At 42.5% G+C, this 25,335-nt stretch overlaps 2 protein-coding genes across 6 annotated transcripts; one reads left to right on the forward strand and one right to left on the reverse strand.

Moving 5' to 3' along the window:
• Nucleotides 1–579: 579 nt before the first annotated feature.
• On the reverse strand, nucleotides 580–8,165 carry fbxo16 (F-box protein 16). Of its 3 annotated transcripts, XM_072681226.1 has the most exons (10): nucleotides 7,967–8,165; nucleotides 7,698–7,818; nucleotides 6,680–6,790; nucleotides 6,488–6,523; nucleotides 6,144–6,350; nucleotides 5,386–5,550; nucleotides 3,474–3,718; nucleotides 3,151–3,256; nucleotides 1,762–1,987; nucleotides 580–1,226 (listed from the first exon to the last, which is right to left on the reverse strand). In XM_072681226.1, the coding sequence occupies exons 3-10, from the start codon at nucleotides 6,770–6,772 to the stop codon at nucleotides 1,198–1,200; spliced, it is 1,107 nt and encodes a 368-aa protein (XP_072537327.1). In that variant the 5' UTR covers nucleotides 6,773–6,790; nucleotides 7,698–7,818; nucleotides 7,967–8,165; the 3' UTR covers nucleotides 580–1,197. The 3 variants fall into 3 exon arrangements, with proteins under 3 accessions (XP_072537327.1, XP_072537336.1, XP_072537320.1); XM_072681235.1 differs by lacking the exons at nucleotides 7,698–7,818; nucleotides 7,967–8,165 and adding an exon at nucleotides 7,175–7,408; XM_072681219.1 differs by lacking the exons at nucleotides 7,698–7,818; nucleotides 7,967–8,165 and adding an exon at nucleotides 7,084–7,408.
• Nucleotides 7,481–23,466, forward strand: fzd3a (frizzled class receptor 3a). Of its 3 annotated transcripts, XM_072681208.1 has the most exons (8): nucleotides 7,481–7,495; nucleotides 7,756–7,955; nucleotides 8,920–9,381; nucleotides 15,276–15,472; nucleotides 16,573–17,590; nucleotides 20,695–20,843; nucleotides 21,749–21,994; nucleotides 22,412–23,466. In XM_072681208.1, the coding sequence occupies exons 3-8, from the start codon at nucleotides 9,187–9,189 to the stop codon at nucleotides 22,662–22,664; spliced, it is 2,058 nt and encodes a 685-aa protein (XP_072537309.1). In that variant the 5' UTR covers nucleotides 7,481–7,495; nucleotides 7,756–7,955; nucleotides 8,920–9,186; the 3' UTR covers nucleotides 22,665–23,466. The 3 variants fall into 3 exon arrangements, with proteins under 3 accessions (XP_072537309.1, XP_072537295.1, XP_072537302.1); XM_072681194.1 differs by lacking the exon at nucleotides 7,481–7,495 and having other exon boundaries at nucleotides 7,739–7,955; nucleotides 21,746–21,994; XM_072681201.1 differs by lacking the exons at nucleotides 7,481–7,495; nucleotides 7,756–7,955 and adding an exon at nucleotides 7,971–8,197 and having other exon boundaries at nucleotides 21,746–21,994.
• Nucleotides 23,467–25,335: the final 1,869 nt, after the last annotated feature.

A 25,335-nucleotide genomic window follows, 5' to 3' on the forward strand; every position in this document is an offset into this window, starting at 1 on the left:
TCGCTGTCAAATGTGCAGCGTCTTCAAATTCAAGATACGCGTTTCAGCCTAAAATGTGATGCTTTGAGTAAAATTAGCGGATTTTACGTAGTGTGGATTTGAAGAGATACGTTTGCCACCTAAGCACTTTGTTTTTTTTCCCCCAAGTGTCGATGGCAAGGGATAGGGCGAGAGAGAGAGGGAGGGAGGGAAGGAGGGAGTTTCGTGATTCGGGACGGAGCCGATGGCTTGAAGCCTTCCACTGTACGTCCTACACAAGATGGTCGAGGCGTGGTTGTCTTTTCAAAATACAGGCCCTGACGGCCCACTAAATCTGGTACATTCCCAGTCCCATCTGACTCTACACTGGATATACGAGCTAATGAACGTACTGTCAAAAGTGGTGTACTGTTTGGACGGATGTGTTTCAGTATATTTTAATAGTGTTGACGGCAGCGTCTCATGACCTATGTACTGTACCTGTGAAGGGAGCCATATGGAATTAAGCCATGAAAAAAAAATCCTCTGTGATAAATAGACATGTTTATAACAGAAAGTCAAAAAATGACACACTGTTATGCATTATTATCATGTTTATTACTGATAGTATATTCTTGATAATGTTTCATAACACAAAACACAACAGTCATCAGAATAAAAAAAATATTTGGCATATTGAGATTCAACTCTACAACTGAACCCAACAACTCCTTAATTTAATTCCCTTAATTTCCCTTCTTATATTATTATAATGTTATCATTTACTTTCCATGCAGGCCTAATTCATGATACACTAGTATCCATCCAAGCAGTGCACTGCTTATAGGGTAGACAGTGAAATCTAGTGGCCTCAGATGGTAATGCAATTTTTTCCTTTCTGTTGAAATAAAAATGAAATAAAAATGCAATATATTATTAGCTTTGTATGAATCACACAACACTGCCTATAAGACAAAATCACAGAAATGTTGATAGGACATTATTCTTCATTTCTAAATTCAGATGACATCAGTATCACAACATCCTAATCATTCTCATTATTCTAAATTATATTTGCTGCTATGTTGACTTCGGGTGATAGTTTAGACTGAACATGTGAGATTTCTGAAATAAAAATGGTTACACTTCCTGAGGTAAATGCAAATGAGCACATTTTGCAGTTCTAATATCATTCACCAGATGGCAGCACACATCAGTCTTCATCTGGGACCGGTCTCCTCAAGGCTGTCCTTCAAACAAGGGCACGGCTGCAGTACAATAGTGCAGTGTTAGTTCAGCTCCTCACAGGACAGTACACAGCTCTCTAGTCAGATCTATACTGACATACCAGTCATGCATTACTTTACCAAGGAACAAGCATGTAATCACATGTAAACACACATGTAGTACAGTGCATACATACACACTACCGTTCAACAGGCTGGATAGCAGTGTTTATCATACCCTGATGTAAAATCAACTGTCTATAAAGACTACAAACTTGTATGGTTGCCTTGTGCAATTTCACTAGTTAAAAAAAATCAGTAGGTAATTCAGATGTGTTCGGAGTTGTAGATGAGTCTACACGGACATAATTACATTGAAATCAATAATGTACACTCTTATTGTATAGACATTTATACAATGTACAACGACCAGCGTTTCCAAGCTTTTTAACGGTAGTGTGTGTCTAAATACCGTACGAAAAGAAAACACCATCAGCTGCACATAGCAAGCTAGGTTGTTCGCAGCTGGTTGAGAATGACCGTTTTTATGAGTGGATATACACAGCGGTGGTCTTACTTGGTGTGCTCCTGTGGGACCTTTGAGATGCTCGGAGCCCCTCCTGGCTCAGTTTAGGGACTGGCAGCCTTACTGGACCTGGCCGTATCCCAGCATTCCACTGGCTTGAGCCGAGCCTCTTTTCCGGATCTTTACTGGCCGAGAGAGCGGCTGCACTTTGCGCTGCCCACTGTGGCCTGCTCTGTCTTCTCTTGCCATCTGCACCAAGGTCCAGGGACAAAAACATCTGAGAAAGGATGGACACACAGAATTCAGCACACCAAGCTGTGCACAGTCAGCTCTGTTTTGTTTTTAGAGTATAGAGAAGGTAATCTTATAAAAGGGCACCTATCAGTGAAACAATGGCCCTCTTGACAGAGGGCAGAATGTATCAGATATTACAATGAAATGGAGGCCTCTTATGGATCAATGTATGTCCTAAGATAGGTAAATTAAACAGTTGTCCAGATTATGTTTATTAAAAATTTGATGAACAGTAATTTGAAGAGTAGTACTCATTATTTTATCAACTCAAGTTTGAGTAATTACTGGGCATGGCTGAACAGATCAGAAGTGAAAGTCCAGAATGACAGCTATAAATGTTGCCTAATTCCACATAACAATCACTGTAGCCAACATGAAACGCTGGGATTTCACTGTTTTTGCAACCACAAAAAAATGGTCAACCAACAATAATCAATGTGATATTAAATTATCAAAAAGAGGATCAGTTTACAGCAGAAATACACACATGAACTAGCTAGCTGTGTCAGTTTTCAATAAAATGTATTATTTTAGCAGGAAATTATCCCAGAATTAATATTTGCCATATTTAGAAGTATGTTGTGTACAAATTTTGTTAAAAAAAAAAAAAAAGACTCACGCCCAACGACCACACTGCAACGACCCCACCACAGCCCACAGGCTGAAAAACCACGGATTAAGAGCAAAATGCTAAAGGGGGACTTCTTGCCCAAAGCTCTAACTCTACAGTTGTGTCTACAAAAGTGTCTGGGGGCCTAAGAAATAAAGGCCAGTGACTCCTATTAGAACTGTATAAGTATATAAGCCAACACTTTTTCTCATCTTGTCCATGTATAGGAAATGTTTGTGGTAAATGACTGTAAGCAACATGTGCAGCAGATATAGTATAGAATAAAAAAGGCTGGAGTATTCCTTTAAGATATCCCCAGCGTCTCCAGGCCCAGTTTCTTCCACCCTTTTTATAGTTTTGCCTCTGCCGGCACACTCCCACTGTGCACCACATTACCATTACTTCCCATGTGAAGTCTATTGACTATGCATAATGCCTCTCAGATATGTAGTCTCCGAAGACCTCCCTGCATTATTTTCTCTTTTGATTCGAGTGAGAGTGAGTGGGATGGTCACAAGATAATTGGGAGAGCTTACCAAAGATTTGGCTTTGCGCAGCCTGTATGACGAGGCAGACAAGCCCTTCTTCTTTGTGTTTTCTGGTGTTGCTGTGTTGGGATTAGCTCTTCTGCTTCTCGCTTGTCTGCAAAGATAACGAGGACACGTTTCACCCCCAAATTCACCCCCACTAGACACACACACATAGTGCTTGGATAGCAAGCCCTATAGGATATTTTGGTTGGCCTAATACCAGAATAGCAGGGAAGGCGAAGCATGCAGAGGAGATAGGGAAGTGCTGTGTGTAGGACAGAATAGTGTGTGTTGAAGAAATGGGTCAGGACAGTAGTTAATTGCCTTACGCTTGCTGTGCATGCTCAATTGGGTCAAGGTTCTCCAAGTAGTTGAAGCGTATTGTGTCCGTGGGGTGCCTGTCTGAGTCTCTCCAAGGTGGAAGTCCTTTTGTCACTGAGCTACGCCCACTTAAACTCCGCCCAATAAACTGATTGGGCCTTTGATTTTGCCAGTAAGTCTCAGCCGTCAGCTCCTCCACCTCACTGCCAATCACCCTTACTTCAGGGACTATGAACTCTTCCTTTGCCGGTGTCTATAACAAAGAAGTAGTAGTATTCAGCGGAAAACCAAATGTACCCCCAAATGTAGCCAATCAACCTACATAAACATAAAATGTCCACATGTCCAATGTGGACACGCATAAACTTATTGCCACCATGCCAGTCACTAGTTTTGTGCATTAGGATCTATCAGTATTCTCATCTGATATTGATAGGGCACTTATTACTGTAACAACGTACCACCATACCACCTCTGTACTTCATCAAGTCTTGTTTAAGCTAGCTAACTTCCCTGACTTGCATCAAAGGGTGACGTTAATATCAACACATCTTTTGCACTGAAATGCAATTGTGGAAATGAATCATATTTTACTATAAGATATTTAAGATATGTGTGAGTTTGAAGACCTTTTGTGTGAGTTTGAAGACCTATTGAAGATTTAAAGAAGAATGTAAAGATCCTAAAGGCTCTTCACACTGGCAAAAATATTTTTTATGGAACCAAAGTTGGAGTTCTTCTGTAGCATCGCTTTAAAAACTATTTGTAGCACCCTTATTTTTAGAGTGCATTATACATACAATTGTGACTTGAGCATCAATATTTTTTTCAACAATAATGTCATGAGATTAATAGGATGAAATCCAATTCGCTTTGCCCCCCACTCCCTGTTGATTGGCTCCCCCACAATGTTTACTTCATGGCTACAGCCTTGCCATGTCTTATGCCAGGTGTGGGCTATAGAGGGGTATAAAGCCCACCAGCATAGCGCTGTGGAGTAGTGGAACTGTGCTCTCTAAAATAATGGTGCTCCATCCACTGCTTTTGGGATGAGTTAGGGAGTTGGGGATGAGGTGGGGTGGTGATCATCCAACAGCCTGACGCTCTTGCCGATGAATGCAATCAAATCCTTACAGCAATTCCACTCCAAAATCTAGTAGAAAGCCTTCTCTGGACAGTAGAGACAGTTAGTCCAACAAAAGCAGCTACTCCAACTCTTTCTTTAATAACTTTGATTTCAGAAGAAACAATGAATGAGCAGGTGTGCCAATAATTTTGACCACATAGTGTATGTTATGATGTGTTAAAGCTTGGTTTCAAAGGTTTGCTTCTTTTGTTTTGTACTTAATTTAATACACACACACACACACACCAACTCACTTACTTATGGGCTGATATATTATTACTGTTGGTTATGCGGGATTTTCTATTCAGTGAAGAGAGAGCGGTGTTTAAGGTTCACGGTTTGTCACTTCCATGTACCAAACTCTCTCAGGTCCCTATTGTCTTCACTAGAGCTCTAAAAGTGGGTAAACACTCCTATCTGCTGGGATGTGTGTATTATTGTACCCTTTTTGTGTCCAAATTCGAGATAGAGGCATGTTGGTATTGATGAGTGTCAGGATGGGGCCAATATCAGAAGAAATGGCTGGATCAGTTATCAGAGAAAATGGAATGAACCCAATCCAATCTTGTTACAAGTCTAGCCTAAAGTTCACACTGTGTGATGGGATATTAGCTGTGTGTGTTTCATACTGTGGGGTAGTCCAGTATTTGAGTAGTTTGAGCATAATAGTCTACTTTTAGATGCACATCAAAGATATTCAGCCCAGTTTTATCAGTATTTATTTTAGAAAAGTAATATCAGATCTGTATCAGAAGATTTCAGTGTTGCTATTGGACAAGAAAAATGTGCCTCACCTTGGGCCCACTTATGTGAAGCCCCTGCACTGTCTCCACATAGTGTCTCTTCCACACTCCTTGCTCAAATGGTGTAGGAGCGAAAGTTATACACCAACCAAGTTTAAGACATTTTGGCATCCAAAGCTGGTCCAGTTCCACCAGGCTCTTCCAATGCCAACTGACCTGTCAAGTTCAGATTAAAGAGAGAAATTATGCACTGCACTATGCATGAGTGTTATTGTGCTGAAGCTTGTGGTGTTACATGGGCTTTAACACAAACAAATGAACAGCACTTTACAGATCTGAGAAAAGGTTGTTCAATAGTTTAGTTAAGTAAAAGTAAAGATTCTGTCAAGGACCATGTCATAACAAAGAACCAGTTGGAAGCTTAAATTGCTCTTTGTCTGGTTAAAGGGTTCTTCAGAGTTGGTGGGAACCTTTTTGTAGATGGTTCTATATAACATTAAAAAGAGTTCCACAGTATATTTGCAATACTACATACAACCAATTTTCCTTAGAGTTTTTTGACACCTTTAGTTTTGAACTGGACATATGAGGCTATGTAGCAAACAAGTAATAAAAGCTTATACCCTACTAATGAACATTTGGACATGCTTTTGGTTTCTGACAATGTAGGCCATGTTGTTATTCATATATTTGGTCTTTTTAGCCAACTTAAAAAGTCATTTTAATGAACAAAAGGGTATTGGGACTACTGTGCAGCTTAAAATTGTAATACAGTATTTGAAGCGTGAGTGCTGGCCAACATGATTTACCTGTGCACATCTACAGAGGCTCCTGGGGTCCAGGAATGAGAAGACGTAAAGAGATATGACCCTCGGGAGAACATTAGTGAAGTCCAGGGCTTCCTCCGGCACTTGACTACACAGGATCTGCCTGAGATACTTCAGCTGGCCTGCAGTGCACCAAGAGAAGAAATCTTGCAGCACTTTCTTCCTCTGGCCATCAGTCCACTTGTCAAACTGAGGGACAGAGCGATGCAACACAAGGGAGAAATGACCACACATGATACAACAATAAGTCCAATGTGTTTATGTCTATTCATTTATTTATTTTCCCCAACACATCTATTACTGATTAAGAGTAAGACTTTTCTTACCCATTTTCTCAGAAGGGTTCTCCTCTCCTCAAAAACCTGCAGGACAGTCAATATTGCTGTTAGAGACACACAAGATTAATCATGTTATAGTCACTGGCCCGTGGAAACTTCCAGAGTGCACGAGACACCACTAAAACCTACTCTCTTAGATATGACACAATAACATCTGAATAAACAGTCAGTGGCACATACATGGCTGTTACTCAGGTGGTGGTTTAGGGGGGTCCAGGCACTCCGCTTGGTCTGCATCTTGCTGCCAGATGTCTCTCTAAGAGTATTGGGCATTCTCTGACTTTTTTATACCTATAAAAAAAAAAACACACACACACACAAACAAAATCACTGATGCTGTTCCAAAGTAATCTGTAATCTGTGCTGAACTGATAGTAAGGCTAAATGCAGTTATTCTGAATGCATTGCCCTGGACTCTACGAAATGCTACGATCAAGAGGCAAAATCTGAACTGTAGGTTATCAGTAAACCTGCAGACAAAGGGACGCTGTAATCCAACACAAAAAGTTAACCCAATACTGCATGAGCTAAATCAACACTGGCTGAGCTCATTCAACACAGGGGATCTGCCTGTTTACACTCACCAGATTTAGAAAGGTGGTGCGGACATACTCGAGGACTTATCCTAAAGCCTAGTTTGCTGAAGAAGGCCCGGACAATCCGTAGATAGCATACCGTCAGTACTAGTGGCGTCGAGGCGGTCCTAATCATCATAATTCTCCATAATATCTAGCTACCATTTCCTTTCACAGCCCGGTGTTATCGAGGTCTTGCTCTCGGTGCCTCTGTGTGTTCAGTTGTCGAGTTCCCATAGCGATGCCACTGTTCGTCCCGCCCCTATAAACTCTCACAGCCAATAAACGCGCTCGGAGCAACCGACGGGCCAATAGCAGCCGGCTCCACGTCCGTTTAGGACCTTCATTCAAAGCAAACTTCTTGCCTTTCTGTTTACTGCAGCACTCCCACCAGTAAGGTTCGCCTGAGCCATTTTCACAGGTGAGTAAAGCAGCCTAAACACAGGGTCTAAAACACACAAAGTGAGGGGGAGCAAATGTCTCTATCAGAACAGAGCGTTGATCTGGAATAAAATATGATTTATTAAAAATAAATTTATTAAAAAAAAATCAGTCCCTTTATCTGATATAGTGTTACTGAAAAGCAGGAATCTATCAACGGAACTTTTAAAATTAAACCGTACATTTAACTGAGACGAACATGTCTGTTTTCTACATTACTCAGGCTGCTTTGATTGACAGGGACGTTGCTGGCCGGACGCGTTCCCGTGGAGTGCGCGCGCCCGTGCGAATCTCCTTACAAACCTGAGGGAGAGGGAGAGAGAGGAAGAGAGAGAGAGAGAGAGGGAGAGAGAGAGAGAGAGGGGCGGTTATTGTTAGCGCCGCCGAGGAGCAGCAGCAGCAGCGCAGTGTCCCTCACGTGAACCAACAGGAATACAAAGGTAAGACTTACCGTTAAACCGAAAGACGAAAGACGAGCAAAGACTTGGATAGACGCTAGCTAATGTTTAAGGACGGCGAGCAGCTCTCAGAGAGACTCGCCGCGGAATGGTCGGCTGACCACCTCAGTGCACGTCCGTCTCTCCCTCCGACACCGAGAAACCGTCATCTTTTGTTCGCGACGGCAACACGACGGGGCAGGCAGGTCGAACTCAGCGGAGAGGTTAACCCTGTCCGAGATGAGGTGAGGGCGACTGTCTCTGGAGGGATGTTGGTCGAGCTCTCAGAGCCTGTGTTTAGGGAGCGGAGCTGAAGTAGCCAAAGCCCGGTTCACTCGCTCAAGCGCTCGAGGCCGGTGGGCTACAGGGGGCTGTGGTGCTAAACACCCTCGGAAAGCAGTGGAAACGTGAGCGTTACGCTCGTGCTTTTTATGAACGGACTTTTTGATGAGAGGAGCTCAGCAGATTTAGCATTAAAGTTATTAAAAATATATATATTTTATTCCTGTTTCCTTTTATAGTTTTTAGTTTATAATTCTGAGGTTTTTTTTTTCGTTTAAAAGTAGAAGATAAAATTAAATGAAAATATTATTAAAGTATTGTGTTTAATATCGTAATGGTGTTTGCGTTTAAATTAGCCTGCACCTCGCCTGCTGTGCAGTGTGGTAGTCTGGATGAAGAAACCCTTACATTTTTCTCACCTAAATTTAGCCAACTTTTCATTTTCATGCTTTTACTACGCCTTAGTCTCAATACCATAATTCCCAGACTTAGGAAGTAAGAGCTTTTACACAGTTTCCCTTCAATGTAAAGGTGGCTGTTGATGCCTTTGCTCGTTTAGACCTGATGGCTGACAGCAGCGATATGATCACTTTCATTCATTTGTCGCTCTGAGGTTCGTATCCAGTCGTACAGTCATTAACTATTGTATTCATGGTCACCATGTGGGCCTCTCTATCTTCCACAGGCATGGCGAGACTGTGAAAGTGAGCAAAAGCAAGGCAAGGAAGACCATGAAAGTCAACCCATCAGCCACCTTGGGTAGATAACGGAGATCCACTGAGAAGACCTGCCTGCCTCTGCAACAATGGAGACAACCCACCCCACCCAGGTCACCTTTGGAGTCTACGAGGCGATGGAGGCTTTCCAGCTTTCCTAACACTTATCCTCCCAGAGAAACGGCTTAGAGCGGGACCTGACCGGTCTTGCCAGGCGTCGAGCTGCTTTTCAGACAATGGCTTTCCTTTGGATTCTCACCTCCATGCTGACGGCATGTGCGGCTATCAATATGGAGTCCACAGGCAGCCACAGCACGTTCACCTGCGAGCCCATTACACTTCGGATGTGTCAGGGCCTCTCCTATAACACCACCTTTATGCCTAACCTGCTCAACCACTACGACCAGCAGACTGCAGCCCTCGCCATGGAGGTAAAGCATCTTAGTTTCTGTGTCCTAGTTATTTGGATTTCTTTGAATATATGATCAATTGTTGAGTTTGTATTCACATTTAAAATGGGTTGAGGGGTCAGAAACCTGATATTCATCCTTTTTGCACTCCTAAACCACTAGTTTGTAGCTTATGTAGGTTATGCCATGCTTGCTGACACTAGTATAACCTGCAGTAACCTTTCTGATTGGACAGTACCTACAAATTTACCATATATTGTTCAATAAACACATACACACATATATATTGAAGTTACACATTCTGGTGCTTAATGGTGTCTATAACCCGCATGCACTGTAATCTCAGTATCTGCACTCATAAAAGCTGGATTGATGCCGGCTGCCGGTTAATCTTCTCTGCTGGACCGCACTGTACAGTTGATTCTGATGAAGAGCGGCTGCATTAGCTTGTTAGAGTGCGCGTTGTACCTCTGCTGATGGCCCACAGCTCTTGTAAGTCCTGCTCTTATGGGTCACATGGCCTTATTCGGTCCATCCTTTGCAGATAAAAGCGGGATGAAAAAAGAAAGAGAGAGGGAATGAAAGGATGGAGATGAGCCCGGAACGCCCATCTGCTCAGCCTCCTGCTTATCTGTGTAGCAAGCCAGCGTTACATAACCCCTCGCACTGTAGCCGTGTCCAGAACTTAGGGCTGTGTGCTCTCTTTCTCACACGCATTCAGATAGTTGCATTCGCATGAGCTGCTTAGTGGCGGGACCCGTTCTGTAACCCACACAGCAAAATCAGCAGCTAGGCACTGCACGTTAATCCAACACTGGAGGTGTTGAAATTGTAGTTGTAACAGTGATTATCCCACACTAGCACCTGCTGTATTTAAACTCCTCTACATCTCTCCATACATCCTCAGACTTTTCTGCAGTATTGATTTTACTCTTGAATTTACTGTTTTAACTTCTTTGTGGATTTGTGGATTTGGATGTGTATTTCAGGTTACGTACAGTATACTGTTTTGTGCTTGGAGTTATTGAATCTCTTTTGAACCCCTTAACCTATTCAGCCTTTTTCCCATTTCCACATTTATCCCCATATAAAACCTTTTATTCTATTAAAATGCTACAGTTTGAAAATTACGCTGCTGCCACTAGTCCAAATGCTTGTTTGCATATGTACAAGCATTTGTATTTGATTAAACAGTGCAAAATCATATCAGAGCTATTTATTAAGTAAAACCCAATATCAGATGATGATATAGTGACATAGTGGTTGTAAGCAGTTACCTGTCAGAACAGATACAGAGCAAATCCTCTAAAGGAATTTAGGCGAATAAGAACTAAGCGCCCTGTTGGATCTCCCTTCCATTTTGGCATGATTCTGGCTGCGGAGAATGCAAAACTAATGGGCAATGAAAAGCCCTCTGAAGACTGACATGTGACTTTAAATGGGAATTAGACCCATTGAAAAGCTGTGATTACGACTAAAAAGACCAGAATTAATTTTTTTCATCCATCTGTCATATTTTATCATATTTTAAATCGTAATTTGCTGGTTTGCTGAAATGAAGCAGAATTTACAAAACAAAAAGGCCAACTTTTAATAAAGCACAGCGCTTTATTTTTGGCACCACAGAAACAGATTAAAGGATCCCGGCTTTCAGATTCAAATGGGCCGCTTCACAGTGCAGTTGTTTTTGGCCTGAACTCTGTGTAACCTCATTTGTGAAATGGGACGTTTGCCTGAGGGATGGGAATGAGGGACTGTTGCAGTGTTTACCGAGTGACAGGGATAGCTGAGCAAGATTTGCGTTGTCGTGGGCTAAAAGGACGGGTCAGGCAAATGCTGTCCAGTACTTAGCCTTTGTATAATGCTGCTTTTTATGCTCCACTGTTTGCGTCATTCGCATTTGCCTCCGTTTTTGTGACAGTGGTGGTCAACACATTAGATCCTAGTGCTGTAAGGTGACACAGCTTGAATGCTTAATATCTTTAAGGCTGGTCACTGATACCCCCCCCCCCATCTAAACAGCTGCCATATTTATGGTAGTGTAACACAAAATAGACTAAATGAATGTGTAAATAAAAGGTATGATAAAAATACAATTATACAATAATAACAACAAATGATGATGATGATTATTGTTGTTGTTGTTGTTGTTGTTATAATACTGTTATTAGTGTTTATTTAAATGTATAACATATAATAAAACCAAAATTCTAAATACCATACTGTATATGTAGCAAAATTGGCTTCCTATTAATTTTTACTCACATGTCTTTACAATACTCTTTATTTCGGCTGAGGAACATGTCAAGTTGAAGACATACTTAAATTGTGCCATCTTCAGCAGCAGCATCCATATATAAATGGCCATGTTTTGACGGACCTCAGGGTGTGAAGATGCCCTCATTTTTACACCTTGTCTGAAGCTCAGGCATTCATCACAGTTTATCTGAAGCCAGCGAGCCTACCCATTATCTCCCCCTCCACTCTCTAGCTTTTGTCCTTTTTTTTTAACCACATTCTCTCTGTTTCTCGCCTCCCACCTCCCTTTCTCTCTCTCTCTCTTTCTTCATCCCTCCCCCCACATAAGGTAGCACCGTTGCTTTGGAAACGGGTCCCAATTGTCTTGCAACAAAAGAGCTGAGCTTTCTCTCTCAGGAGGTGGTCCACACACACACACACACACACACACACCCACCCCCCACATCATGCACTCTGACCCCGCTCCATACAGACCCCTCCCCAAACGCTGTCCCATGGTGTAGCACCCACCGGTTGCCATGACAGTGGGATGGATATGTGGGGAGCTGGGCAGCCGTAAGCAGGAGGAGCAGGCAACGGGCAGGAAGAGCACAGCTAAGAGAGAGAAGTCTGATGTGGACAAATGCTGCCTTTTAATTTTAGATGATGTTTTGACTGTGCGCTATGGAGGGTTGAGTGAGAATTCAACCGCTGAGATCCTCTTAATTAATCGTTTTGGATGTAATGAGCTATCGTGTAGGGAAGGGGTGGGGGAAATGTAAATAAGATTGAATGCATCATTAGTGTATTTCCTACTATATATATATATATATATTGTGTGTGTTTGTGTGTGTGTGTGTGTGTGTGTGTGTGTGGTGGTTATCTGACTGTATATACACTATATTATATATATATATATATATATATATATATATATATATATATATATATATATATATATATATTCACAATACTGTGCGAATGATTCAGTATTTACATTTAGTGAACAGCTGGGAGGCAGGAGATGGCATGTGACACATGGCATGACCATGCCGGGTGGAGTTAATAATTAAGAGAATGTCCATGCTCTACAGTGCCACACCCCCCCTTAAAAATCAAGCTTTTTATCAGGAAGACTATTACTCCTGTGAATATCCCAGGGGCACTGGTCAGCTAAGATGTACTGACCGATTGGTATTATTGGACCCAAAGTGTGCCCCACATCCCCTTCACTAGTTCAAACAAAGAGGCTTTTTATAACATTCTCCACTGACCTCTCGTCAATACGGAGTTTCTGCCTGTAGAACCTGATTTCACATATTTGTCCCATGTTCTGATGTTTGATGTATACATTTCCTGAAGCTGCTGACACATATCTGCATCTGCATCTGCAAAGGAGTAGATGTGGAGGTCTTCCTAATAAAGTGTTTGATTACTGTATACTATATATACACACACACAGCAGCAGCCATAAAACACTGATGTATCTCACAAGATGTGTCTACAATTAGGTTATACAGATAGATAAGACTGCAATTGAATTTGGACTAATTGGCTTGAGTTACTGAAGTCACAGGCACACAACACCTGGCGAACAATGACTGCCTTTGTAATCTGAGAACAAGGTGACATGAGTGAGATTTCTCCAACGCATGTAACAGAGCCTATTAGCATGTGGCGTAGTAGTGTATTGTCTTGGTCACATTATGCATGGTGAGCAAGGTCCGACTGCATAGGGTGTTTAGAAAGCACTTATATGTCCAAGCTCAATGTTTTGATGTGTAAAGGTCTTGAACTATATGCATTTTGTCCTACATAATTAATGACCACCCAACAAGCTATCGTGCTGTTGTGATTTTATATGCATACTGTATGTTTTGGGTTGTAGTTTACACAAGCGCTTTTAAGAGACTGAATGAAAACCGCGGACTGGATCATTCTCACTAGAGAGGTTGTTTTCCCTCAAGAACAGCCCAGGGTCATACAGATGCACACATCGGAGTTCTTCAGATCATTCTACTGTATGTAATGTGCCATGACAGGCCATGATGAGATAATGCTGTCCAGTGGACCAGTGAATCAGGGCACCTGCTTTATTTTTAACTCTCTTCACAAGCAAGAATGTGTCCACTTATTTGATCTGGGCAATTGAGTTCCAGAGTGGTGTATGGCAATACAACCTTAGGTAGCACCAACAAGGTTAGCTAGGTCTTCTTGTTCAGTACACATATATAAATGAAATGGCATTTGCATTCAAGCTAAGGGTATACATTGAATTTCAAGTAGACTATGGTCCATTACTGGAGGCTGGGGTGGGGGTGGCATTGTAAACAATCATGCAATGGCAGTCATAGAAGTGATTCATACTCTTATTTAGAATGCAAAGCGTCACCACCCCCAGCACAGTCTTGAATGCTGTGGATAAGGCATGCAACCATGATGTAAGTACAGACTAGCAGGCCAATCTCCTTCTTAGCACTGTGATGTGTCTATCTAGCTGCTTGAAAGCTGCACACTCTTTAAGCCATCTCTTTTTTCATGTGTCATGTCTGCGGGAAATCTCGAGCCAAGCAGAATATACTGTGTTAAATATGGATTAGGTGTGTGGAGAAGATGACTTGATGTGGATTCTTTGTGTCAAAATGGGCAAGACTAACATCCATCCTAATCCCTTTTTACAGACGGTTTGGGTGGCAGCTTTGAGTAAATGTGGTGGCAACAATGACGGTATCCGGTTATGAACATGTACATACAGTAGGCTGTATTCTACATGTGCTATGTGCCATGTATACTCCAGTGGCAACTGCCAGCGTTTCAAGGTTGAATTTGTGAATGGCTATATGCACATTAGCGAGTCTATCATTTCTGACTGGTTTGCTTAATATACCATAGGCCTAGTACATAAATGACTTATTTGAGCTTTCTGTATTTCTTCCATATGCAAGATATTACAGATTCATTTCTGAACACGTTGATACACGATACGTTTTTAAGAAGTGTCCAAAAAAAAAGTACAAAAAATCAGCTAATTTAAAAGAATAATTTTCCTGTAAGTGGAATTCATCTAAGAACCAGGGCAGTTTTTGTATTTACATCCCCCAAAGCTTTTATAACAATACCTCAAACCGCTACACTGCAGGAGGGGACTGGGTCTTGTCTAGTCTTGGGTGGAGTCTCCTTTTTTCTACCCCACTGGGGATTTGCATATTTAAATCCAGCCTTCATTGGCTGGTGGTACTCCCATAATGCCTCTTGGCATAGTGGGCCTCAAGGAACAGCATGTCTCCCCGCCCCACACAAAGGCATCCTCGGAGTCCATTCTCTCAGTACTGGACTACTGAACGGGATGTGGCGTGTGGGGTTTGCTTAGCATGCCGGTTCTACATACAGCACTACATTACATCCGCCTCCATAACTGTAGGTTCAGTTGGGCAGCCATACGGAAAAGTGCTGCAGCCCACATAAATAAATACACAAGAATATATTATGCAAAAATTCATGTGTTTTTAAAGAAGCTTTGAAGTTGCAACTCGAATTTCACAGGGGCCCATGAAAGCTACCCAACATAAGACATGTTGAAAAAATGAGTGCTACTCTGTGTTGTGGAATCCACCTTTTCCCTGTTGTCTAAACTATCAGTGATAACCTAATTGAATGGTTTTTTTGTCCTCCTGCAGCCCTTTCACCCTATGGTCAACTTGGAGTGCTCTGATGACCTGCGGCCGTTCCTATGTGCGCTCTACGCTCCCGTGTGTACCGAATATGGTCGTGTGACCCTGCCCTGCCGCCGCCTTTGCCAGCAGGCCAAAAGCGACTGCTACAAACTCATGGACATCTTTGGAGTGACCTGGCCTGACGAGATGACCTGTAACAGGTATAGGATATCAAATAGCCATGTTCTAAAAGATTATGTGTACACACAATGGTTATGTTAATTTCAGTGTCTTGATTCTTATTAACCCTTATTAAAACCTGCACCATTTTATTCTTTAAGACTGGAGGGTTTATTCGACATTCTGACCAATTATATAAAAAAAGAAAAATTCCACATTGCATATTTTTGTATATTTTTATTTTGTATCATATTTAATATTTAAAATCTTGAATGTATTGCTTACAAACTAAAATATATTGTGAATATTGTTTAGTCCCTTTTACCATTTTATGTTTAGTTGCCTTTTACTTTTCAAATTTGTACTTTTGTAGTTTTTTTTTTTAATCTCTGTGTATCTTTCTGGTGCATGCAGTGCACAAATAACCCACCAGACAGCAAAAACATGTATTTGCTTTTATTTTCGCAATGACTTATTTTATTATTATTTCTTTATTTTATGATTCATCATTGCAGTTACGTATATATTGTGTAATACATGTTTAAGATGATTCATTCTTTAATCATCACACTGATGTGGCAGATATCTCAAAAACTCTGAACTCAAAAACACACTTAGCTAATCATGCAAATGCAGAGCATGACAAAGTAGCACAACTATTAACAAGTGGCTTGACTCTAGGGATCATCGCAAACCTTGATCAACATTTGAAGAAGCATCACAAGCATTTATATCATAAATGAATGTCTAAAAGGTCCAGCCACAAACCCCCACTTCAGTCACAATATCCTAACGTGACAGCTAGGTAAACCTCTGTGATACAGGCGTTAGAAAGACATGAAGACGCATTATTATTGATGGTACACCTCAGTTTATGTGATAATTTATCATGTATTCTTTGATGGCTTTTAATGTTAATTTAAACATCTGTGAACACTGAGGATCTTTTCATGTAGGAATACATTTATAATTGTAATGTGCACCACTAATACAGGTTTAATACAGGTTTAAAAATAATCTAGGTTTAGGTCAAAGATAATCACAATATAAATCACAATGATAAAATTGTTTAGCCCTACTAGGTACTTATTATTATTATTATTAAGATACAAAAAAATTAAACACAGTAATCTTCCCTCAGGTTTCCTGACTGTGATGAGCCCTACCCTCGAGCCGTGGACCTTCTGTCAAGTGCCGATGCCACAAAGGAACCTCCTGTTTCCGTACAGCGTGACTACGGCTTCTGGTGCCCTCGTGAGCTGAAGGTGGACCCCGAGCTGGGGTACTCGTTTCTGGGTGCGCGCGATTGCTCTGCCCCCTGCCCCAACATGTACTTTAGCCGGGATGAGCTTCTCTTTGCCCGTTACTTCATCGGTGTTGTCTCCATCGTGTGCCTGTCAGCCACTCTTTTCACCTTCCTCACCTTCCTCCTTGACGTCAGCCGCTTCCGCTACCCAGAGCGGCCTATCATCTTTTATGCCGTTTGCTACATGATGGTGTCTCTGGTGTTCTTCCTGGGCTTTCTATTGGAGGAGCGTGTGGCGTGCAACCGGGCAGCCCCAGGACGCTTCCGTGCTGCCACTGTCACTCAGGGCTCACACAACAAGGCCTGCACACTGCTCTTCATGACCCTTTACTTCTTCACCATGGCTGGCAGCGTGTGGTGGGTGGTCCTCACCATCACCTGGTTCCTGGCAGCCGTGCCTAAGTGGGGCAGTGAGGCCATTGAGAAGAAGGCCCTGCTCTTCCATGCAGCAGCCTGGGGCGTGCCGGGCGCTCTCACAGTTACCCTTATGGCCCTGAACAAGGTAGAGGGCGACAGTGTTAGTGGTGTGTGCTTCGTGGGGCTCTATGACCTCTCTGCCCTGCGCTGGTTCCTCCTAGCTCCTCTAGCACTGGATGTGGCCATGGGCGTGGTACTGCTGCTGGCTGGCATTGCTGCGCTCAACCGCGTTCGCATGGAGATTCCTCTGGAGAAGGAGAACCAGGACAAGCTGGTGAAGTTCATGATCCGGATTGGGGTGTTTTCTGTGCTCTACCTGGTGCCGCTGCTGGCAGTGATCGGCTGCTACCTGTATGAGCAGAGCTACAGGCCGATATGGGAAATAACCTGGGTGCAGGAACGATGCAGAGAGTACCACATCCCCTGTCCATTTAAGGTAAGAAACTGGACTAGGTAGTAGTGTGGATACTACCAGAGTTTCTGTTGAGATCAAGGGTAATACATAAAAATGTATCAATTATACTTTTTATAAAATTGGAAAAGTCATAGTCAATAATTCTTGTGTTATGACACTGTCAGGTTGGCTTTAGCCCTCCTGTTGTGCATTATGCTGGTACTTTTGAGCCTCAAGCAAACTCCGACTCTCTTCCGTTATCTGTTAATAATTAAACACACCCACTCTATGCATTCAAGCATCTGCTCTACATCTCTCTCTATCTGTGTCTCTCTCTTTTCTCTAGATTTTGCTGGAGCTAGTAGCGTTGTGTGATATATATATATCCTATCTGTAAGGTCCACTTAAATGGTGTCCCATGCTTTGTAATTTTACATCTACACATATCACCTCAAACTTTAAGCAGTTTAACTTTAAGTGTTTAAAGTGTAGACTTTCAGCTTTAACTTAAGGGGTTTAAGAAAAATATTGCATTGGCTTTTTAGAATTTACATCTTTTTTATGCCCAGTCCTCCGTTTTCACAGGTTCAAAAGTAATTAGACAGATAATCACTTCATAGCCAGTTTCGGTTTGTCCTCTTGTTAAGGCCTAGAGTTGATTCTAAGAGTTGAAGTAAAGGAGGTCACCATTAGGCTGAAAAAATAAACCATCAGAGAAAGAGAGCAGAAATGCTAGGACTCGCTTAGCAACACCAGTAGAACCTGGGCAACCACAGAAGACAACCGAAGTAGATTTTTTTGTTTACTGAAGAAAAACTTTGTCTAAGACAGGAACACTCTTGAGGGGGTAGATGCATCACTGTCAGAGTAAAGAACAAGAACAAAACCTGCCCAGTTTTTAAACAAGAGTTTTTGGACAGAAGTAAAAAACACTTGATCGAGGCACTGTTATGGCATGGGCATGTAGGGATGTAGGGCCAGTAGAAGAAGGCCTTGCCCCTCCATGCAGCAATCACCCAAACTGTTATGGCAGTAGACATCACAAGACCAAGTTTGAAATGTCAAGAGCTCTACTTTCTGCTCTGATTCACTCAAATGCTGCAAAACTGATAGGATGGTGCTTCACTGTACAGCCAAACCATACTGCAAAAGCAGCCCAGGAGATTTTAAGGGCAAAGAAGTGGAATGTTCTTAATGGCCAAGCCACTCACCTGACCTTAACCCAATTGAGCAAGCCCCATAAACAAGCAGCAACTAAAGGCTAAGCAGCAACTAAAGACCTTGCAAAGCATCTCCAGGAAGGAAACTCAGCATTCAGTGATGTCTGTTGGTTTCAGCCTTAAGGCAGTGATTGACTTCAATAATTTTCACCCAGCTGTTAAAAAAAATTTGCATATTTATATTGCTAGTTTGTATAATGACTTTTGCATCTGTGAAAATGGAGGGGCTATGTAAAAATGGCTGTAATTCCCAAGCAATTATTGCAGTGCACTTCAATCATATCCTGATTGTTTCATTTCCCACCCATTGAGGTTGTGTACATAGGCAAATTTCACTGTCCAAATACTTACAGTCTTGATTTGCAGACAGATAAACCATGCAATCGAATGCGTGTGTGACTGCTTGCTTACTATATATGGAATTAGGTTTGAATTGTATAGTAAAAGGAAAGCAATAACCAAGGATTACGAGGCACAGGTGGATATCAAGCATACAGAAGTGTGAATGTCTGAAATACTGCACTCATGGCCTCTCTTATGTAGCTTCCATATTATCTGTGAAAAGAGACACAAGCTTGGTGGAACATGACTGGATTTACACACATGACAGTGGATAAACACAAGCAGCTGTGCGCTCGACTATTTGTGTCTACAGCACACTCCCTTTGAAACAAAAGGGAGGGAGCTGCAATGTGAATGACAGCTAGGAGTGAGGAATGCTTAGACTGATTTGTTGTGCAGTGACTTAAGCCGAGCTCTGTCTTCCGTCTAACGAGGGAGCGTCACTGTGTTTGTGTGTGTGTGTGTGTTCTTGCCTGGGGCTGCATTAGGGATTTTTTTTAATGAGCTCCTGTTTACTGCAGTGTCTTTTGATATGTAAGACAGCGAGGGGAAGAGATGCATCATTGAGACTGGGTCATGCAGTCCTGTTCTTGTGTATAGGCTTATTATACATCCTGTCCTCTGTTCTGCTCTGCCGTATTGAGTCTTAATGAGAGTGTTAATGTGTGGCAAAGAATGGAATAGAATGGCATTGTGATTTGGGAGAGTATCCTAGTTATGCTGTGTGTTTTCTGCTCTGCAGCTGATGTACAAGGCTGTTTTAGAATGTAGACCTAGTAGCAGGGATGTCATTTTAGTCTGTGTGGTAAGGGAAAGGGAGAGAGCGAGAATGTGAACGAGGAGGCGCAGGAGAGAGAGAGAGATTGCGTTGACTGCAGCTTTGTTTATGCCTTCAGCATTGTGCTCAGCGCACTGAGCCGAAGTAAAAACGCATCCTGTCCACACAATCACACACACACGCAACCTACAGGAATAGTGACAGGCGCAGGCATGCTCCAGCGCACGCATGCACGCACACATATGCCGAGTAAAGTCACATGTCTGCACACTGCAGTCTCTCTGAGGAATGGTCTACATGGTCTGATTACAAATCAGGTTAGCTCCAGCATTACTAACTCCTCATGCTAATAATGCCCACAGAAGAAAGGCTGGGTGTGTGTGGAATGACATGTAAGGTATATTCTGTGCAAAATCCTAAATGGAATCTATGATTCTGTTCTGTGAGGTCTGTTGAGAGGAGCCCAGCATTCCCCAAGCCCTTTGCAGCAGGACAAAAACAAGCAAGCAATAGATTTGTGGTCACATAGCTGCACCCCAGTGCAGGGTCTCCTGGGAAAAGTCTCTTAGAAAGAGGCTGTAGACTGAGCCAGTGGTAAATATTTGGGCCAACAGAGAAACCAGCACCTTTTGAGCTTGATACATGTCTTACAACAGCTAAAGAACCATTGCGAAAGCTTTATGGGCAGGGCATGTAACATTTCTTATATTCTAATATTTTAGCTAAATTGATATTGATAGCTTAATGATCAAGCCTGAGCATTTTTCTATCCTTGCTAATTCACAAATGTTTTCTTTACTGCACAGGTGGAGCAGACGAGCAGGCCGGACATCTCCCTCTTTCTCATTAAGTACCTGATGATGCTGGTGGTGGGCATCCCCTCGGTCTTCTGGGTGGGAAGCAAGAAGACCTGCTTCGAATGGGCCAGCTTCTTTCATGGACACCGGAGAAAAGAGTGAGTCTCCCGAAACGAAATGACCCACAAATGGGCTATAATAGAAACATATAATATTTGGTTTGTTTTTTGGACACTAGGATGCTGACGGGGGTTGGTTTACTTTATGCACAGGTTAACTGGTCCTGAATAACTACATATATTTATGCACTCACTGAGCACTCACTTTTGCGATAACTAGTGGTTTAACTGATCACAAATCTCACAATTCGTATCGAATCATATTTTTTGGTCCTTTTGGTCTTTTTTGGGTCAGCGGAAAAAAGACAAATGTGATAGAATATTTTTTGCTTTTAATTTGAAATAATTTTGTGTTACTTTTATGTTCATGTTAGTGCCTTTTATTTTGACATGGTCTTTTTCACACTCTGACCAGAAGATAAGATAAGAAGAAAGATGTATGGAGTTACATTCATTACTTTATTTGTATAGGGATACCTATTTTTACTCCCTTATACTATATGTTGCTCAGACCACCTTGACATCTTTGGTAACCCTGCATCCATCCTGGTCATTTTTCAGTCCCTTTAGTCCGAAAAGCCGACCAAATATGTCCAGTGTTGATATCATTGCCAGTAAATCATTCCACAGCATGTTTAACCCCTGTAACACTGATGTGTTAGCAATAGCGCTGTACATGAGTGAGAGTTTTGGTAGCAGTAGTGAAAAGGCCTCCATCTCTGCGCTCTCACACCCCTGGTCCCCCCCCGTATCAGTGCATTAATCCCCTCTCCCACCCCTTGCTCCACCCTCTCCTCCTTCCCCCACTTCTCCTTCTCCCTCGGCCCTGCCGCCTTCCCCTTCTCTCTGCCCTCGCTCCTGCGTCTCTCCCTCCCCTCTGTGCCTCCCTACACCCGTCCACTGTCACCCTCTTTCACACTCTCCACCACGCCCGTCCCCAGCAGCACGGTGCATGAGAGCAGGCAGGTGCTGCAGGAACCTGACTTCACCCAGCTGTTGCTGCGTGAGCCTGGAGCGCCAGTGGTGCGAAAGTCGCGGGGCACCTCCACACAGGGCACCTCAACTCATGCCTCCTCCACACACCTGGCCATGCTGGACGAGCCGGCCAGCAGCAGCACCAGCCGGGCGGGCAGCGTGCGCAGCAAGGCCAGCAGCTTCCATGGCAGCCTGCACCGCTCAAGGGATGGCAGGTAGGAGAAAAGCCTTGAGGCGATGCTTCTTTGGGTATGTGCTTCTGGTCCTAGATGGTCTTAGGCCAGTACACTTTGGTGATTTCCTTGATCAAATATGCCTGGATTAAGCATTGTTTATTGTGAGTTCAGCTCACTAGGACTGGAACTGGATGCCCCTAATGTGTCAACATGTATGCTGTAGTTATTAGCAAGGCATGTGCCTGGGCTTTATGTTGGGAAGAATTTCCCAAATGTAGGGAAGGGCTGTTCAGATTTTACACTAAGCTGAGACACTCCATCAATAAACACTAGACCAATGATGCATACACCTTCCTGGAATGTAAATACGAGCACCTTTTCCAGATTGACACTAGCTTGAAACAGGTGCATTGGTCCCAGCTCACCTAACTGCACTGTCTATGCTCCCTTATGCAGGTACACAGCCTGTAGTTACCGTGGTGCTGAGGAGCGCCTGCCCCATGGGAGTATGCAGCGCCTGCATGAACAGCTTCAGCACAGCAGCACCAACCGCCTGGAAAGCCAATCACGCCACGGCGGCTCACAGCGCCTGGACAGCCAATCACGGCACAGCAGCGTCCGGGACCTGAGCAGCACACCACAGGCAGTCCAAAGCGGACCTGGTAATGGCATCCACCGTGTCGTAGAGGAGGATGGAGCCACCGCTTGAGCTTTAAGAGTCGCTGTGTAGGATATAATCGGAGCACGTTCAGAAGAGGAAGTGGAAGAAAATGGAAATCAGGTTAGCTCTTCCAGTACATGGACCTTAAAGCCCATTAAACAGAACTGTAGGTCCTGATACAACAGGGGAATTATGGACAGTAGTGGTGAGTGCTGGGAGTGAAAGCATTTCGCTGGCGGACTACACTGACAACATTGTACGGTTCTAATATTGCACTCCAGTCCTGGGACTTCCACATTTCCAAAATCTGTACAGGATGCAGAAACAGCAGCGACTTTGCGAAGCCCCACTGACCAAAGGGCTCCAGCATCAACAGGGTAAAAGTGTAAGGGCTTTAGATACGTTATTTAGACGTGCAGAAGCACTTGCTGCTTTATGCTCAGGCCCAGTCTTTGTACATTTTGTGCTTTTTAAGGACCTGTAGAACTGTGGTGCTAAAGTAAACAGGTTTTGCTCCATTGTTTCTTATGCACTTTCGGTAGACTTTCCTCAACGTAAGTACAACAGGACTAACAATGGTTAATAGCGGCCTGTTTGAGAAGCTGGTGAGAAGCATTGGGCACATGAACAGCAGATGCTTGTAACCGCTGTTCAAAATGTAGGATAGATTAAAAAAGAAAAAAAAAAAAGTTCTTCCCCCTTATGTTAGAGTAACGTAGAGTAAAAATCTTCCAGCGGAATTCTTCTTCTCGACGGTTTAGCACTAACAAAGTAGTTCTTTTGGTTGTGTGCGTTTTTTGTAAACTGTGAAATTTGTAACAGAGACCTTTTTTGTACAGATGTCCGGAAACACGTCTTGAGTCATTATTGGCACACAACACACACACACACACACACACACAACACAACCTCTAGCATGTTTCATCTCCCTCCTTTTATTGAATTACATTGGAGTCAGGTTAATATAATACGTTCTCCACATTCACTTAGTGGCCAGTTCAATCCTTTCAATTGCTCCACCTCCTGTCTTAAATATCTCTGTGCTCTCCTCAGGAAAACACACCCCCACCAAAACAAAGCGACACAATACAACCATGGAATGAAACCAAGAAATTAATACATCTATGACATGCAAAACTGTACAAATTATTACAAAGCATATTCTAAAAAAAATATGATATATGAAAGCATGTCAAAGTAAAGTAAAGTAGATAAGACCACTGAAACAAATGCTGAAGCATTTCCTAATGGACTGGCTTCTCTGACTGACTGTTCAAATGGCCCCTTGCCCGTGTGCGTCACTGAACATCACTGCATTTGGGTAACAGCTGCCTTGGGTGTTCTCTCTCAACATTGCACCTGCTAGCGTGAGCTGCAGGTATAATGGTACTGAGAAGTCCTGAGTTGAAAGCCAGTTGATAAGCCTCTAGAAGTGCTCTCGATTAGAAGAATGGCATGTAGAAGAATTCCATCTTGGTCCTAAGACGTTTTACAGCAACGAGCTTGTTAGACTGGGGAGGAAACAAACAAATGAACAACATACAGACCTACTGTAACGATCTAACAACCAGCTGTCTTACAAGCAAAGTAAGTCGATGTCCACGTCTTAAGACGTTTGACCTCGAGTGCAATTCTTAGCACACACTATTCAGTGGGGAATTGAATAAAGGCTTCCACCCAAAGTTCCACATAACGAACCGCTCTCCAGAGAGTTAAATATAATATAATACAATAAGAAAACCATCAGGTCAGTGGAGGTTTTATTCTTAAACACCAAGGCAAGGCTATTAAGGACAACAACTTATTCCTCAAAGTTGTGCAGGGAAAGAAAAAAAAAAGCAGTTTTGTCCAGCTTGTACTTTTTAGATATCTTTCAAAATAAAGTCTAATTGTGACCTTTTTCACAATTGTAAAGTGGTAGTGGATGTGCAATTCAATAACAGGATCACCAATACTGTATACCACACACATTCTCCAGCAGAAGCTGCATTGTTCTTTATCTTTGGGAATAAAATAAACTTAGAGGAGTCTGGCAAAATGGCATCAGACAAACACACATTCTTCTCACATACTTTTTTTTGTTTTTTTTTTCTTGTGGCGGAAATTAAAAAACATTTGCCGGGGCACAATATGATAATACAAACATAGTTTTGTGTTCTAATCTCGTGTGTTAATACATAGTGCTATCTCTTACAATAGAGAAAATAGGAGCAGAGCAAAGAGATGCCTCCGTTTTTGTTTTGTTTATCTTATCCGTTATGAATTAAACATTCAGCAACACAATGACTTAAAAGTCTTTCAAAGTTTTTCAAAAGGAAACAAAAAGCAAATAAAAAAAGAATTTAAAATGACCTTGGCATGGGTACATAAGTTTAAATAATAAAAAAAAGGTTTCTTGTTCTCTCTACAGTATTTCCTTATAATATATTATACTATACTTTTACCCTATGTACATTATTGTGATGGAAAACTGGCTTACAGGTCAGTGGTGTTCGATGGAAGCTTCCCGTTCGTGTTGAATCTAAAAAATGTGGTAACAACTGAAGACGTGAAGACAAAAACCAGAGGAAAAGCTTAAAAGAGGGAAGAAAGCTTCTGCTTCCAGAGATGCTTAAATGTCTAGGGCAGGACGCAAGTAATAAAGCAGTGATGGCAGCGTATCACAAGGAAAGCTGCAGCCAACTACAAGAAGAAGTCTCTGCACAAATCACTTTCTAGA

This window comes from Salminus brasiliensis, chromosome 1 (genome assembly GCF_030463535.1).
Source record: "Salminus brasiliensis chromosome 1, fSalBra1.hap2, whole genome shotgun sequence".
Classification (NCBI taxonomy): Eukaryota; Metazoa; Chordata; class Actinopteri; order Characiformes; family Bryconidae; genus Salminus; species Salminus brasiliensis.